General features: G+C 40.0%; 1 protein-coding gene across 2 annotated transcripts in view; it reads right to left on the minus strand.

Annotated features, from left to right (window-relative positions):
- LONRF2 (LON peptidase N-terminal domain and ring finger 2) overlaps window positions 1–15,299 on the minus strand; it is a 58,183-nt gene extending 42,884 nt beyond the window's left edge. The window contains exons 1-2 of one of the 2 annotated variants that reach the window (XM_008008179.3): window positions 14,088–15,299; window positions 1,521–1,639 (exon numbers count right to left, since the gene is read on the minus strand). In XM_008008179.3, coding sequence (XP_008006370.3) covers window positions 1,521–1,639; window positions 14,088–14,766 — 798 coding nt within the window. In that variant the 5' untranslated portion in view covers window positions 14,767–15,299. Of the gene's footprint in view, window positions 1–1,520; window positions 1,640–4,355; window positions 4,379–14,087 lie in introns of those variants that run through there. The other variant, XM_073023245.1, reaches the window with a different exon arrangement.
- Between the last annotated feature and the right edge of the window lie 1,481 nt (window positions 15,300–16,780).

A 16,780-nucleotide genomic window follows, 5' to 3' on the forward strand; every position in this document is an offset into this window, starting at 1 on the left:
AGGGGAGAGGAATTGTGGAGATGTCGGTCAAAAGATACAGAATTTCAGTCAAAGAGAAGAAATAAGTTCAAGAGATCTATTACAATACCATATGTTGACTATGGTCGATAATAATGTATTGCCTTCTTGAAAACTGCTAAGAGAATAGATTTTAAGTGTTCTCACCACAAAAATGGTATGTGAGGTAATGCATACATTAATTAACTTGAATTTGCCATTTCTCAGTGTATACATGTTTCAAATCAACATATTGCACCTGATAAATTATACACATTTTTGTTTGTCAATTGAAAACATAATTTTAAAGAAGAATGGATGAAGGCATAGGAGCAAAGGCATTCGAAATTGGAGTCTAAACTTCTTTTATAGGGAAGCAAACAAGCAACAAAATAGATTTCTGAGCTTAGTCCAACAAACATCTGCTTCCATCCTTGGGCTTATTCCTAGGTTGAACTTGACACTCAAGCTAACCTGAAAATATTCATTTTAAAAGATGGGAGGGAGGCTGGGTGCAGTGGCTCATGCCTGTAATCCCAGCACTTTGGGAGGCTGAGGCAGGCAGATCACGAGGTCAGGAGATTGAGACCATCCTGGCTAACACAGTGAAACTCTGTCTCTACTAAAAAATACAAAAAATTAGCTGGGTGTGGTGGCGGGTGCCTGTAGTCCCAGCTACGCGGGAGGCTGAGGCAGGAGAATTGCCTAGCCTAGGTGACAGAGAGACACTCCACCTCAAAAAAAAAAAAGGCGGGAGGGAAAAGGGCAGGCTTCCCAGAGCTTGTCTACTAACCTGGCTTTATGTCTCTTTAATGTTTCTAAAACAAAGATGATATAAAGTAATAGAGCAGAATAAATATTTTTAATTATTCACTGACTAATAGAGCATGCTATAGCTGGTAATTTCATCACAAGCTCTTCAAAACTTTAACATTCAAAGATTCATGAAAAAGCTTTTATTCTTTGGCTTCTTAAACTTCTTTAAATACTACTTAAGCTATCATTATTAGATCAGCAAAGTTCTTTTTTTGTCATGAGAGAAATATTAAACCTTTCCAATCAAAACACAGAGACTAAAATTAGTGTAAAATGTGCACAAAATGTTACCTCTTTCACCAATAGCATTGATTTGTTCATATGCATATTAGGATCCAACAGCTAACCAGGATCATTATGTGATCTTCCTATTTACGCTGCAATTTTAAATATTTTTTTCTTCACTTACAACTTTATAAAATTTGATTTTATTTATATATTTTTTCAATGCAGCCAGCATATTATTCAGCTAAATTTCTATTAAGTGTAACCAAAATTCGTGTTTCTCAGCTAAATTCAGTTGGAGATTTAGTCTTTTAAATCAGGCTGCTTTAGTATGAGGTAAGGATTGCTAAACGTAGGCTACAGTAATTTGAGGGAAACATACTTTGTCTGCAGGTACCTGATCACAATAATCTTACTTTTATTTTTAAGAAAATGGTATAAACTTCACACTGATTATCTCCAAAGCGAACAAATACAAATACCTTAATCAAGAGAGGTTCATTCTGACAGACTGCACTGGCATCCTGGAGCGCTTGCTCATAGTTCTTCATGGTCAAATATAACTCTGCCCGCAGCAGCAATAACGAATTATCATCAGGAGCTGAAAGACAGGAGGAATACAAACCAATAAAAATTACCGCATTTAAAAACAAGTAATCTTAATGTCATTACATATATTAAAGTGTATATATACATATGTATAAAGTATAAAGACAAAATAAGAAAGAATTGCTCCCACCAATCACATTTAGAGTTTAGTTATTTGGGAAGTATATTTTTGACAGCTCCTCTCAGGAAAACAGGAAGAAGATTAACAAGACTTGAAAAAGCACCAAGAAAAACAGACTACCACTGAGTATTCCTACACACACACACAAGCTACATCATCTCCAATAATAAATCCAGCAACGGCTGAATCCTCTTACTGCTACAGCTAGGTATTTTTAGAAGAGATTTAAAATAATTTTTTATGAAAGTATGCAAGGAAATTCATGTTTAAGAAACAGAAAAGTAAAACATTTTCTTTTTTCTCAGACATCGAGTCTCGCTCAGTCGCCCAGGCTGAAGTGCAATGGCGTGATCTCGGCCCACTGCAACCTCTGCCTCCTGGGTTCAAGCAATTCTCCTGCCTCAGCCTCCCCAGTAGCTGCGATTACAGGTATGTGCCACCATGCCCGGCTAATTTTTGTATTTTTAGTAGAGATGGGGTTTCGCCATGTTGGCCAGGCTGGTCTCAAACTCCTGACCTCAGGTGATCCACCCGCCTCAGCCTCCCAAAGTGCTGGGATGACAGGCATGAGCCACCGCACCTGGCCCATAATTTGTTTTTCTACACAACTTGGTAGATGCTGATTTGTCCCCATAATTGTACCTAGAGTACATTCTCTTAAGGGAAGAAAGAAAAAAAAACTCCTTTCTCTGCATTCCTCAACAGCAGAGGTCCTGATAATGACTCACACGCTGTCACAGACTTAAGTCCAGCTACACAGAAGCCAAAACTGGCTCTCTCTTTGAACTGACTTGCAGTCTACAAAGTATTGACTTGGCAGAGTCCCATGGCAAAGGCAGGAAGCCAGACCTCAGATAGGCAGAACCATCACAGCCTTTTTCCTTACTGTGGGGCCTGGCTCACTCTACCTACGCCCACCTACGATCCTTGTAGGAGGGCTACAGCTATGCATTTTAGTTCAACCACACATTTTCTGAGCTCCTAAGACGTGTTCTCATCCCTCTACCTAATGTACGTTTTCAGTTTCCTCCAAAATCTCAACCTTGATTCTTTTCAAACTACCCCCTTGGTCCTTTCCAAATGCTACTAGCCTCCTTTTAGTTGATGTAGGTAACTGAGCAAGCGTGCACCAGAGAACTGACGCATCAAGATATTACACCAAGACATGGTGAAAAGTAACTACTTATAAATGTGTCATCACCACATATACGTCACATAGAGAAGGTATAACAAGAAAAAAGTAAAAGTGGAAAGAAATAGCAAGGTTAAAGAATACAATTCGAATTATTAAAAGAGACATTGCTGGGTACGGATAACTGGCTAGAGCAGGTGGTACAAACTTGTTTTCTGTAACAGCCCAGATAGTAAATATTTTAGGCTTTGCAGGCAAAGAGGCAAATGGAAAGATGTTATGTAGATACTTGTTTAACAAGAAGGAAAACAAATTTTCACAGATTTCTTATTGATGCAATTTAAAATATGGTAAGGATAATAATTTAAGTACTTTTATGGAATACAGATAAACTAATGAAAGAATGGAATTCTGGTTTGGGGAATAACATTTTTCTTAATTAAGTTCCCAAGTTAGTGTTTTCTATCATCAAAACAACTGAAAATATTGATCTGTTAATTATGATCGAACATGAGATTTTATATATTTCATCTTTGAAAATGTGCATAGTAACTCTGAAATGTTGGCATCAATTCATATGATTTTAAATTGAGCATTTTAATTGCTGAGAAGACATTATAGAATTCTATTAGATTCTCCTCACAATATCTGCCTTTTTAGCATGTCATTAAATTATTTCCAACTAAAAGATTGGTGAAAGTGCCTCATACGCACAGTTAAATGCATTTTGAAATATACAATTCTCCTTTGGAGATTTTTGGAAATCTACAAAAAAAAAATGTGCTCCTAGAAGTATAGTTTTTTAGGCTTGGGTTATATCTACTGCAAATCTGTGTAAGAATGGAGATCTCGTATCCTGTTTCCACTCAGCTAAAGTTTCTTATTAGTCCAATCTGCCAATGGATTCTCTTGAATGTTTTAAACAAGAATGTCATGTGCAATTCGCTCTGACTTTTTCATTCTAGTATTTATACATTGTACCTCCTATTTCCTCATACTCTCATATTGCAATAATAGTGACAGCATTTTCTCTTATTCTTGAATTTAAAACGTGTGTCTAATGTTTTAACATAAAATATGTTTGTTGTAAGTTTCTGAGAGAAAATATTTATCCAGTTAGGTGATTTCTCTCCTATTCCTAGTTTTCTGTAAGGACTTTATAACAAGTAGGTGTTAATTTTATAGACTGCTTTCAGCATCTGAGAGATTACATATCGTCTATCTCCTTCAACCTGTTGTGGTGAATTACTCTGAAAGATTTGTCTAGTACTGAATTATCCTTATGGCCCTAATATAAGCTCTTCTTGGTCTTAACTCTTATTACACTGCTGGACTCAAAATACTAAGAAATTTAATTAGGATTTTGACATCTATATACATATGTAAGACTAGCCTATACATTTTTTTTTTTCTTGTGTAAGCTTTACCTGATTGTGGTGTTAAGATTATACTAACCTTATTAAATGAGATGAAAATCTTCCCACATTTTTCTATGATCTGAAATAAGATGGAAATCAGTCATTGAAAGCCGTAAGGACTTGCTTGACCTTAGCACCTTTTCAGCAGAAGAGAATCCCTGAGGAGCATTACCATTTTTTTATAGGCTCATGTCAGCCTTTTACTTCTTCAGGGATAAATTTTGATAATTTGTATTTTACTTAAAATTGTCCTTTTTATATAAGTTTTAAAATCTTCTATAAATATCCTTTTACATCCGCGATTATGCTTCTTTATTCCTGATGGTATTTATGCCTTGCTTTTTCTTCAACACATTTGTCAAATATTCGTCCCTTAATGGTCTTTGTAACGAACCAGTTTCTGACCTGTTAACTAACTCAGTTTTTTTCTGTTTTACTAATATCTTGTTCATTATTCCTCTGCTTATACTATCTTTGTGTTAGCTTAATTAATCTTGATAAAGCTTCCAGTGTTAAAAATACATTTCATTTACATTTATTTTTAATCATTCTTTTTCTATTTAAGTTTCTACTCACATTCTAAAGGGTGCTTTAACTGAAGTCCAAATTTCATAAAATTCACACCTCCCATTTACACTTGATCTTAGCCAAAAGGCCAAAAAACAAACACTTCTCATCTAGACACTGAATGAATCAAACTGTTTTCTCTGTTGACTTCCACCATTTGGTGATACATTTGTGAGGACAGCACTTCACAATTTAGTCTTTTGAAACACATAAAATAAATGCCTACACATTTTCTAGGGATTAAACCTTAGGCTTAACAAAAGTAAAGGAATTCTCCAAGGATCACTCAAAAATAAGTAGAAGAGGAAGTGCACATTTAAAGTCTTTGTGTAGACAAAACATATGGAAGCAAAATGTACATATGTACTTCCCAAGGAATTGATGCAAAATTTCAGTAGGTTCACCAATTAACCCCTCTATGGGGAAAAGTCGTAAGAGGGCAGCCTAAGTCCCAGGCTTTGAGAGGAAAAGAAGAGATGTCTACTACATCTGTGTTTAGGTTTCACCAAAGGCTGTCTTCCAATTGCAACCCAGAGCCACCGTTGTACTAGGAGCTAGGGTTACTGCTATAAAATTTGTCAAATGTGTGCAGTGGTGAGAAATGGAGAATTACATGTTATTTTAAACGAGTTAAATGAACCAGGCATGGTGGCTCATGCCTGTAATCCCAACACTTTGGGAGGCCGAGGTGGGCAGATCACTTGAGGTCAGAAGTTTGAGACCAGCCTGGCCAACGTGGCGAGACCCCATCTCTACTAAAAGTAAAAAATTAGTCAGTCGTGGTGGCACGTGGCTGTAATTCCAGCTAGTTGGGAGGCTGAAGCACAAGAATCACTTAAACCTGAGAGGTGGAGGTTGCAGTGAGCCAAGACTGTGACACTGCACTCTAGCCTGGGTGACAGAGTGAGACTCAGTTTCAGATAAACAAAGAAACAAACAAACAAACACATAAAACAATAATAACTGGGTAGTGTTCCCTGTGAAAAGAAAGAATAAATGGCAATACTCCTCAAAGCCTATTTATTCAAATCGATGGGAGACTGTAATTACAGAGTCAAGCCCACAAATCTTAGGTGTGTCTCTTGAACTCTTACATATGCACCCGTGCCATCATCACACCAATCATCCCCAGGGCCTAAGCAGGTTCCCTTGTGCACAATCCCACTTAGTGTGCCCCTGCTAAAGGTAACCACCATTCTCACCTCTGTCACTTTGGATTACTTTTTCCAGTTTTCTAACTTCTCTAAATGGATAATTATAAATGGAATGTACTTTTTTGTATCTGACTTCTCACTAAATTATCATTCTGTGAGATTCCTTCATATTGTTATATGTCTCAGTAATATTTTTAAATTAACTTCAATAAAATTTAAAAATCGCTGTGTAATATTACACTGTAGGATTGATTTATTTACTCATTCTACTAGTGACGAACAATTGAACTGCTCCCCAAATGTTTCTGGCATATATAAATAAAGCTGTAATGAATATTCCTGTACATATATTTTGATGGACATAAGCATTCATTTTTATCTAGGAATATACTCAAAAGTATAAATGCCACATCAGAGGTTGTATGAGTTTTGCTCTAGCAGGTGCTACCAAACATATTTCTTAAGTTGTCACACAAACTTATGCTTCCACCATAATTTAAGAGTTCCAATTGCTGCAAATAAAAACGAATTATTGCCAGTTCTTTTCATTTCAGCTACTCTGGTGGGGATGTACTAACTTATTTTCATTTTAATTTGCATTTGAGCACTAATTATGTTGTGCAGTCTTTTAGATGTTAATTGCTCAGTTGGAGATCTAGTTTTAAAAAGCACCTGTTTAACTCTTTGCGTATTACATAGTTTCAGCTAAAGTTGTTTCTATCAATGGTGTTAAGTGAGTACTTACTGTGTTTAGACAGATCGGCTTTTTCTTTTTGAATCATAGGCATTATTTATTCTGCATTAGAGGTCTCAGTAAGATATTTGTATACTCATTCCCTTCTCACTCTTTTGGGGGCCTCTGAGGAACAGAAGTTTTATGGTTATGCTTTTTGTGTCTTATTTAAGAAACAACTGCCTACCCCAAGTCCTTGAAAATGGTCTCCTATGACTCTTAGATACTTAATTGTAATTTTGTTATATGATGTGAGATAAGTATTCAAGTTTTTTTTTTCCATATGGAAAAGCAACTGACTCTTTTCTTCCCATTGAATTCCATTAGTATCTTTGTAGTAAATCAAGAAACTGTATATGTGAGAGTCGGTTTCAATGTGTCTATTTTTTAAGCCAATACAATGCTGTCCTAATTACTGCAGCATTATAGTAAGCATTGGTATCTGCTGGTGTAAATCCTCCAGCGTGGCTTTTATTCTTCATTGTTGCCTTGGCCATTCATCAATTTCCACCAAAAACATTGGCTAGGATTTTCTCTGAGATTGCACTGAGTTTACCATTCAATCAGCAGAGAACTCACGTCTTGCCAATACTGAGTTTTGCAATCCATGAAAAAAATGATATATCCACCCATTTAAGTCTGCTTTAATTTCTCTCAGAAATGTTTCATGTTTTCAGTGTATTGAAATGAAATTTTCAGTGTAGAGGTATTAAATATCTTTCAGACATTTCAGGATTTATTCCAAGGAATCTGTTTATATAAATTGTTTAAAAAATTTTTTCCTATTTGCTTTTTTCTAAGTATATAGTTAACTTTGATACCGCTATATTGACCTTGTAGGCAGCAATCCGGATAAATCATTTATAATTTGTAATAGTTCATACATTCTTCTGCAGTTTCTACGTATGCCAGGTCATCTACAAATAATGACAGTTTTTTGTTTATCTTTTATTTTTCCAATCTTAATACATAGCTATCTAGAATCTCCAGTGAAATGCTGAGTGGCAGTGAGAATAGAATATTGTTACCTTCTCATTCAATGGGAAAACATTATTTCATCATTAATTATGATAGCTGCTATCTCATTTTTGTAGACTTTTAACAAATTAAGAAAGTTCCCTTTTATTCGTAGTTTCCTGAGAGATGCTAACACGCATCATATCATTTTTCTTTTTTCTGTAAAGATGGTGAATTACATTGCTTGATTTTCCAGGATTAAACAAAACTTAACCTGCTTGATAGTGATGTGATACTCTTCAAGGATATCAATGGATTCAGTTTGCTAATATTTTGTTTAGGATTTTTGCAACTATATTCATAAGAAATATTGGGCTGTGTTTTTCCTGTCTTGTTACTGATTTTGGCTCCTTTATTTCCTTCTCTGTACTCTCTTTGGATTCTATTTGATTTCCTTTTTCTAGCGTCTTGAAATTGAAGCCTAGAGATCACTGACTATTAGCTGTTCTTTTGTAGTATGGGCACTTAAAACAGGAAGTTTCCCTCTAAGCACTGTTGCACTGCATCCCATAGGGTTTGATATTTGTATTTTCATTATCATTCAGGTAAATTAGAAAAATTTTCTGGCCAGGCGCGGTGGCTCACACCTGTAATCCCAGCACTTTGGGAGGCTGAGGCAGGTGGATCACAAGGTCAGGAGATCGAGACCATCCTGGCTAACATGGTGAAATCCCATCTCTACTAAAAATACAAACAATTAGCTGGGCATGGTGGTGGGTACCTATAGTCCCAGCTACTGGGGAGGCTGAGGCAAGAGAATGGCATGAACCTGGGAGGCAGAGCTTGCAGTGAGCTGAGATTGTGCCACTGCACTCCAGCCTAGGCAACAGAGCAAGACTCCATCTCAAAAGAAAAAAAAAAAGAAAAATTTCTAATAATTATTAGAAATTCTAATAATTCTAATAATTACTAGAAAATTAGAAAATTTTCTGCTTTACATTGTGATTCATTTTACCCATCATTATATAAAAATATATTGCTTAGGCCGGGCGCGGTGGCTCAAGCCTGTAATCCCAGCACTTTGGGAGGCCGAGACGGGCGGATCATGAGGTCAGGAGATCGAGACCATCCTGGCTAACACGGTGAAACCCCGTTTCTACTAAAAAATACAAAAAACTAGCCGGGCGAGGTGGCGGGCGCCTGTAGTCCCAGCTACTCCGGAGGCTGAGGCAGGAGAATGGCATAAACCCGGGAGGCGGAGCTTGCAGTGAGCTGAGATCCGGCCACTGCACTCCAGTCCGGGCTACAGAGCAAGACTCCGTCTCAAAAAAAAAAAAAAAAAAAAAAAAAAAAATATATATATATATATATATATATTGCTTAATTTCAAAATATTTGAAAATATTCTATTTACCTGCTATTTAATTTTAGTTTAAGTCCACGGTGTTTAAAGAAGATATACAGTCTGATTTCAATCTTTTAATATTTATTATGACTTCATGGCCTAATCCAGGAGTTGGCAAATGCAACCACAGGCCAACTCCAATGCTCTGCCTATGGTCATGGGAGCCTAAATGGCTGTGTTTTTGCAGTAGTTGTAGACACATATTAATTAAATCAAAGTGCTGCAGTATGTTGTACCTATATCCTTACCTATTTTTCAATCCTTACTTTATCAGTTACTAAAAGTTTTGTTCAAAATCTCCAGTGATTTCCCCTTTCACTTTTGTCTCCTTTTGTTCTCTCTGCGTGTGTATGTATACACTTGTTGTTAGGTGCATAAAAATTTAGGAATATTATGATACATTATTTTTTCTGTTGAACTGACTCATTCATCATAAATGTCTTTATTTCTTCTGATATTCCTTGCCTTAAAGAATACTTTATCTCGTAGTCATTTTGCCATATCAGGCCTTTTTTTTTTTTTTTTTTTTTTTTTTTTGTCCATCTCTGTTGCCATCCTACTAATTTTAACCTTTTTTGTGTTCTTACACCTAAAGTTTACCTTGTGTGTAAACAGCATGTAACTATAATTCACTTAATCCAGTCTGCCAACATTTAGTTTTTAAATGGAAAATTCAGGTCTTCACATTTAATGTAAATTAAATCCCCATTTTTCTATTTCTTTTCTAGTTATCCCACTTATTCTCTGCTGCTCTATTCTTCCCTCCCATTTTCTTTCGGATTAATCAAGTATTACTTTACTATTTCACTGCAGCTTTTTAATTTTACCTTCCTATTGGTGGTTACTCAAGAGAGCAGAACATGCAAACCTGATTTAGCAGTCTACTTTAAATTAGTACTTTTACTACCTCCAAAACAGTGTATAAACCATAGAACAATTTAACTGTATTTACCCATTCTGGCTTTGTACTATTGCCATATCCTTCACTTTTATGTATGTTACAAATACCACAAGACATTATTATTGTTATTTGAAATAGTCAATATTGTCTTACATTGTTACACCTTCTAGCACTCTTTACTCTGTGCATTAGTTCCATGCATCCATATGGATACTTTTCCTTTAGCCGGAAGACTTCCCCTCAGTATATCATGAAATGTAATTCTGATGGCAATAAAATACTTTAGCTTGAGTTACTTCTTTGGTTTAAAGAACCTTGATTTTGTCTTCATTTGTGAAAAATATTTTCAGCTGGGTAATGAATTCCAGCTAGGTTTTGTTTTTTGTTTCAGCAATTTAAAGACATTATTCCATTATCTTCTAGCTTTAATAATTTTGTCTAAAAGTCAACTGTCAGTCTTCCATGATTCCTTCGAAGGAACTATGTCCTGTCTTCTCTAACTGCATTTAAATTCTCTTTATCTTTGGTTTTCAGGAACTTGACTATAATGCACTTGATGGGTTTTGTGTGTATGTTTGTGTGTGCACTTGTGTCCACCCTGTTGGGCTTAGTGAACTTTTTGATTCAGTGATTTAAAGTTTCTCATCAGATTTGGAAAATTCTCAATTACTTTTTTCTTTAAATATTTCTCTTGCCTTTCCCCTCTCTCTTCTTCCAGGATTCCAATTTCATAGATGTTAGAACTTCTGTCTGTGTCTCACATAACTCTCATGCTCTCTTTTATTCTTCTTCTGTGATTCAGTTTGGATATTTTCTGTTGACTTGCTTCTGAGTTTTCTCATTCAGACTTCTGATGTGTGCTATCTGGTTTGTAACAAATCTAATTAATTCTCAACTTCAGATATTGTATTTTGAATTTCCAGAATACTCACTTGGCTCTTTTTTATAGGCAACTGTCTTCTGAATGCTTTATATTTTCATACATTTATTTACCTCTTACATACGTACTAGTTATTTTAAATTCTACTCATAACTTATTGGCCAAAAGTAGTCACATGGCTCCACCTAATCACAAGTGGACCAGGAAGTGCAATCCTACCTTGTGTGGGAAAGGTATAGAGATAGACCAGTACTAACGACTACCACACTTAGCTAAGGTCACATAATAAATAACTGTCAGAAGTCAGGTGTGGTGGCTTATGCCTATAATCCTGGCACTTTGGGAGGCTGAGGTGGGCAGATCACTTGAGGACAGGAGTTGGAGATCAGCCTGGACAACATAGTGAAACACGTCTCTACTAAAAACACACAAAAAAATACGATGCGTGGTGGTGCATGCCTGTAATCCCAGTTACCTGAGAGGCTGAGGCACGAGAATCACTCTTGACCCCAGGAGGCAGAGATTGCAGTGAGCCGAGATCATATCACTGCAGTCCAGCCTGGGTGACAGAGCGAGACCTTACCTCAAAGAAAAAGAAAAAGCCAGGCGTGGTGGCTCATGCCTGATATCCCAGCACTGTGGGAGGCTGAGGAGGGCGGATCACAAGGTCAGGAGATCGAGACCATCATAGCCAACATGGTGAAACCCCATCTTTACTAAAAATACAAAAATTAGCTGGGTGTGGTGGTGTATGCCTGTAATCCCAGCTGCTAGGGAGGCTGAGGCAGGAGAATTGCTTGAACCAGGGAGGTGGAGGTTGTACAGCCATGCCACTACACTCCAGCCTGGTGACAGGGCAAGACTCCATCTAAAAAAAAAAAAAGTCAGAGCTTGGATCTAAACACAGGTATTTCTGATTCCAAACATCTGTGGACATTTTGTTTGTTTGTTTTTGTTTTTTACTATATCACAACCTCTTTAAAAGGGCTAATTTATTTGGAAATTAAATGTTTTCATAAAATTTTAAGCTCATCTTTGAATAGAAAAATGAATACATTCTATATAAGTTCTCATATGAATTTACTGAAATAATCTAAAAACCTTTAAACTAGGTCTAATATATACATAGAAAAGCAAAAAAATATAAGTATATAGTGCAATGAACTGTTGCAAAGTGAACACACTTGTGTATCCATCCCCTAAATCAAGAAACAGAACATCACCACTACCCCACAGATCCCTCTCATACTTCCTCACAATCACTATTCCCTTTTCATCCACCCAAGGTAAACACTGTCCTTACTTCTAACATCCTACAGTAATTTTGTCTGTTTGGACAGATACATAGGATCATATAGTGAAAATGCTTGAGTCTGATTTCTTCCACTTAACATTATGTTTGTGAGATTTGTCCACGCTGTAGTTTGTAACTGTAATTGATTTATTCTCTTTCTGTATAGTATGCTATGAAAACATAATCATATATTCACCCCTTCTGCTCTTACTGGACATTTGGGTTGTGTGCACTTTTGGGGTGTCTCTAACAATGAGATACATTCTTGTACCTACTTGCACATTCTTTTGGGGGCACATATGCATATACCCCTTTGAAACTATTTGGCCAACGACAGGCTTAGCATCTGTAGACACTACCAAATATTTTTCAGGGGTATAATTTGCAGTCCCTTCAGCAGCATATAAGCATCGCAGCTTTTCATTTTTCTACATCTTCTCCAACATCTAAATATAGATGAAGTATTTCCAGTGAAAATTTGGTGTTGGAATTGGGTAGTGCAGTAAATGCAAAATATATAATGAATTTCAAAGACTTAGTTTAAAAAAGTAAAATCTCAATTATTTTTTAAAATTGAAGGCATGTTGAAATAATATTTTGAATGCATAGGGTTAAAAATTGCTAAAATAAATTTCACCTGCTTTTTTCACCCTTTCAATGTAGCTACAAGAAAATTCCAAATATGTGTGGCTTACACGGCAATTCTATTGGATAGTGCTGCTCTAACACCAACAATACCTAAATTAGTAGAAAACTAAAAAATATGCCTGTTAAAGTATAGATATGTTGGTTGCAAAAACTACAGAATACTTGTCAGAAAAGCTGAGTTAAGTGCTCTATTCCAGCAGAGAATATCCCAATTTAGATACAGATATTGAGCACTTGTTCGATTATTGGATTTTTTTTTTTTTTTTGCAAGACAAAATTGGATGCTAGTCACTTTATAATTTGTGCTTTCTAAAAGGGAAAACCTTAATCCTAGGTTTAAAATAACATGCGAACTGACTGTAGCATGCTAGAAGATTCTTTTAGTAACAAGAGATTCAACAAGTCTTCTCGGCTAGTGCTTTAAATCACATACACCCTATTATAAAACCGGTGAAACCAGAAAGCAAACCGTCCTCACACTGCCCCAAACAACTGCCAATAGAGCGCATACTCATATGTCAAAGCCAAAACGATGACAGAAGTTTGGTCTTCCTTTCAGCTAAGTAGTGTTAACAGGTGGTGGTTGGGTGGAGGCAGGAGAGTGCCTGTTGCTGGTCTCAGGCCTCAGATAAATCAGGGAATGACTGAATGAATAATTAAAAACTACACACACTAGTCAGTGTAACTATCTTGTAAGTTAAATACGCCATGACATCTAATGATGGCCTCTGAGACAGACAGCAGGCTAGAGCCGGAGCGCGTGACGTGATGACAGCAGAGTGGAGGGGGTTCCTTTCTGGCTATATTAGCTGAAACCCAAAGCAAATCCTGCCCCAGTACAAGGCACCCCGTTCCGCGCCTCTAGTGTGTCAGTTATGTGCATCTTCCCTCAGGATGGGCAAAAATATTTCGTCATCCTCCCCACTCCTCAACAGCGCAGAAGGTGCCAAAAGGCAATTACAGGACCTTACAGAGCTGCTCCCGGGGCCGCGGGAAACTTACCAGCATCCTGGAAAAGACAAAACCAGTGGGGTGCAGGTGGCCTCTCCTGGCTACAGGGTGTGGCCGCCCCCACCTTTCACCTTCCCATGGTTAGGAAGCAAAGTGACCCCTAAGCCTGGACAATGCACTCGAAAGCCCAAAACCTGTCCGGCCCACCGGTCAGCTCCCCACCCCGCTGCTGGGCCTGACAGGTGTAGGGGAGGCGGACCCTCCCCGCAGCCCACTCACCGAGATCCAGCGCCTGGTCGCACCTGAGCAGCGCGGCCTCGGGCTGCTGCTGCCGCTGCAGGCTACGCGCCTGGCCCGCCAACCTGCGCAGCCGGCACTCGGCCGGGAAGCACTTCTCCAGCAGGCCGCTCAGCACCACGTTCACGCGCCGCGCCTGCGGCCGCGCGGGCCCCGGCTCCACGCAGCGCTTGCAGACTGTGAGCCCGCAGGGCAGCGTCACCGGCTTGTGCAGCAACCGCCGGCAGCGCGGGCAGCCGAGCAGTTCGCGGGGTGCGCGGGGCGCCGAGGCTGGCCCTTCCTCGCCCGGCGCCTCGGGCTCGCCGCCCGGGTTCTCCGCGGACAGCGGCCGCTCGCGCAGGCCCACGGCGCGCACCAGGCCGCCCGCCAGCTCCTCCAGCTCCTCCGGCCGCAGCGCCCCGAGCCGCGCGGCGCCGCGGAACGCGCCCAGGGCCTCCGGGAGGCGGCCGGCGCGGGCCAGCGCGTCCCCCAGCCTCAGGCACAGGCCGCGGTCCGGCTGCGCCAGCCCGGCTAGCATGGAGCGGAAGAGCTCGGCTGCCATCTCGTACTCGCCCGCGCGGAAGGCCTCGTCGCCCTCCTCTAAGCGCTGGGCGATCGGCTCCGCGCGATCGCAGCCGGGACACTGGGGCGGCGGCGGCGGCGGGACCGGCTCGGGGCTCATCACCGCGGGGCTGCGACGACGCGGGTCCGGAGCGAAGGCGCGGAGCAGGGAGGATGCGCTGCTGCTGGGAACTGGTCTGCCGGAGCGCGGTCTCAGCCTTCGCCAGCAGCCACGCGCGGCTGGGGGCGGCGCGCTGCGAGCTGCTGAGACCGCGGGCGGGGGCGGGCGCCTGGCTCGGGCAGCGTCCTCAGCGCGGCGTGGGCGGCGAGCCCCGCAGGGCTGCAACCGTTCCGGGGCGGGGGCCGCGACAGGCACCCGGGCGCAACCTGAGCCCCTGCCCACGCGAGGCGGCCTCCCAGTCCCGCGGGCTTCGGTAACTCAGGTCACTGCGGGAACGCGGTGACCGCGCTCCAGGTCCGCGTCTTCTGCGCTGCTTCCCCCACACCCTCGCCTGGGGGCCCCTGCGCGACTGCGCGCGCGTCCCCTGCCCGCCGCCTCCCTACAGAGGTGCCGGGGCCCTGAGAGCAGGTGGCCTTGGCCGAGGGCTGCTGGCGCGCCCGCTCCGCGGCACCTGCTCTTCCGCAGAGGCCTGGTCGCCCCCACAACCTGTGGCTCTGCTTAAGCGCGAACCCAGGAAAAGTCACCAAACGCATCACGCATCTCTAGCTTCGACTTAGGAAATTGTCCTAAATGACTGGGGAGGCTGAAGTGGGCACCCCGAGGCCCCGCCTCAGCGAGCTTCTGTTAACGAAACTCCAGGCTGAGGCCTTTGAGAACTCATTTTAACAGAGAACGTGGAGGGCCAAGAAAACCAGATGCCAGGAGGAGGGAGGGATTTGAGAAATGGATAATTGTATTGTGCCCTTGATTAGGAAGCAGAAATAGAATTAGAAATAGAATTCTAATTAATAGAATTAGAATAGAAATAGAAAGTGCACCCTAACATGGATTACTGCAGACGTTAAGTTGCTGGGGAGAGGGAGTTAAACACTCCGTTGGTGTACAAGCAAGGATTAAATTAAAATCCTCTGTGCGCATTAACTGGGTTCAGAATTTCTCCTATATAGCCTATATATTTCTCCTTATAGTTCTCCTGTATAGCCTGCTCCCTTCTTCCTGTTGTCACAGTATCTGTTTTATCCTGTGTATTTGAATACAATAAAATGCATTACGATATTCTAGAATTCATACTACTGTTCATATTTCAAGAAGAAATTTTTTTAAAGATTGGAGAGGTTTTTCTACATCTAAAACTGCTGGCTAAAGAATATATAAAATACCTTTACCACATCTGGCTTTGCGAAAGGAGAAATGCCTCATTGAGAGAACATTTTAGACCAGTTCCTAAAAGGGAAAAAGAGGCAACTTTTGGCCAGCCCTCTAGTTCTACAACAAACAAATGCAGAGTACCCCCCTCCCTTTCCATGAAGCATTTCCCCCAGCTGTCTACTTAGTTGATAACAGTCTACTGTTTGGGTCTCTTTTTCATTACTGAATTATTTCAAATTCACTTTTTCAATCACCGTTTAGATTTTTTATCTGCTTGCTTTATAAAATAACAATTCACTTATATTTGAAGGTGATTTATCCATCAAATTCACACCAATCAGGAAGCAATGGGGAAAAAGCTTCAGAGCACAGACCATACAGTAAAGATTATGAAACCTTATGATCTCAGATCCTATTGTTCTTATTTTAGACAAATTTCTAGCAAGAGAACAGAAAGAAGCTGCCGGAGGTATGCCTGCTGAGAGCAAGTAATGTTTAAAGCAAAAATATTAGTGTGTTGTGAAGTTTATAACATGTAGAAATAAAATTGTATCACAAAAATAACACAAAGGCAGGTAGAGGAGAAATGGCAGGATACTGTTGTAAGGTTCTAATGCTATGCGTGAAATGGTATAATGTCACCTTAAGAAAGACTGTAGTGAGCTAAGGATGTGTACTCTAAACCCTAAAGCAACCTCCTAAATAACACAAAGAGCTATAGTTTAAAAACTTATAGAGATGAAATGAAATTGTTAAAAAAAAAAAAAAAACTCTATTAATCCAAAAGAAGGCATAAAAAGAGAGG

The sequence above is a fragment of the Chlorocebus sabaeus genome, chromosome 14 (genome assembly GCF_047675955.1).
Source record: "Chlorocebus sabaeus isolate Y175 chromosome 14, mChlSab1.0.hap1, whole genome shotgun sequence".
NCBI classification, from domain to species: domain Eukaryota; kingdom Metazoa; phylum Chordata; class Mammalia; order Primates; family Cercopithecidae; genus Chlorocebus; species Chlorocebus sabaeus.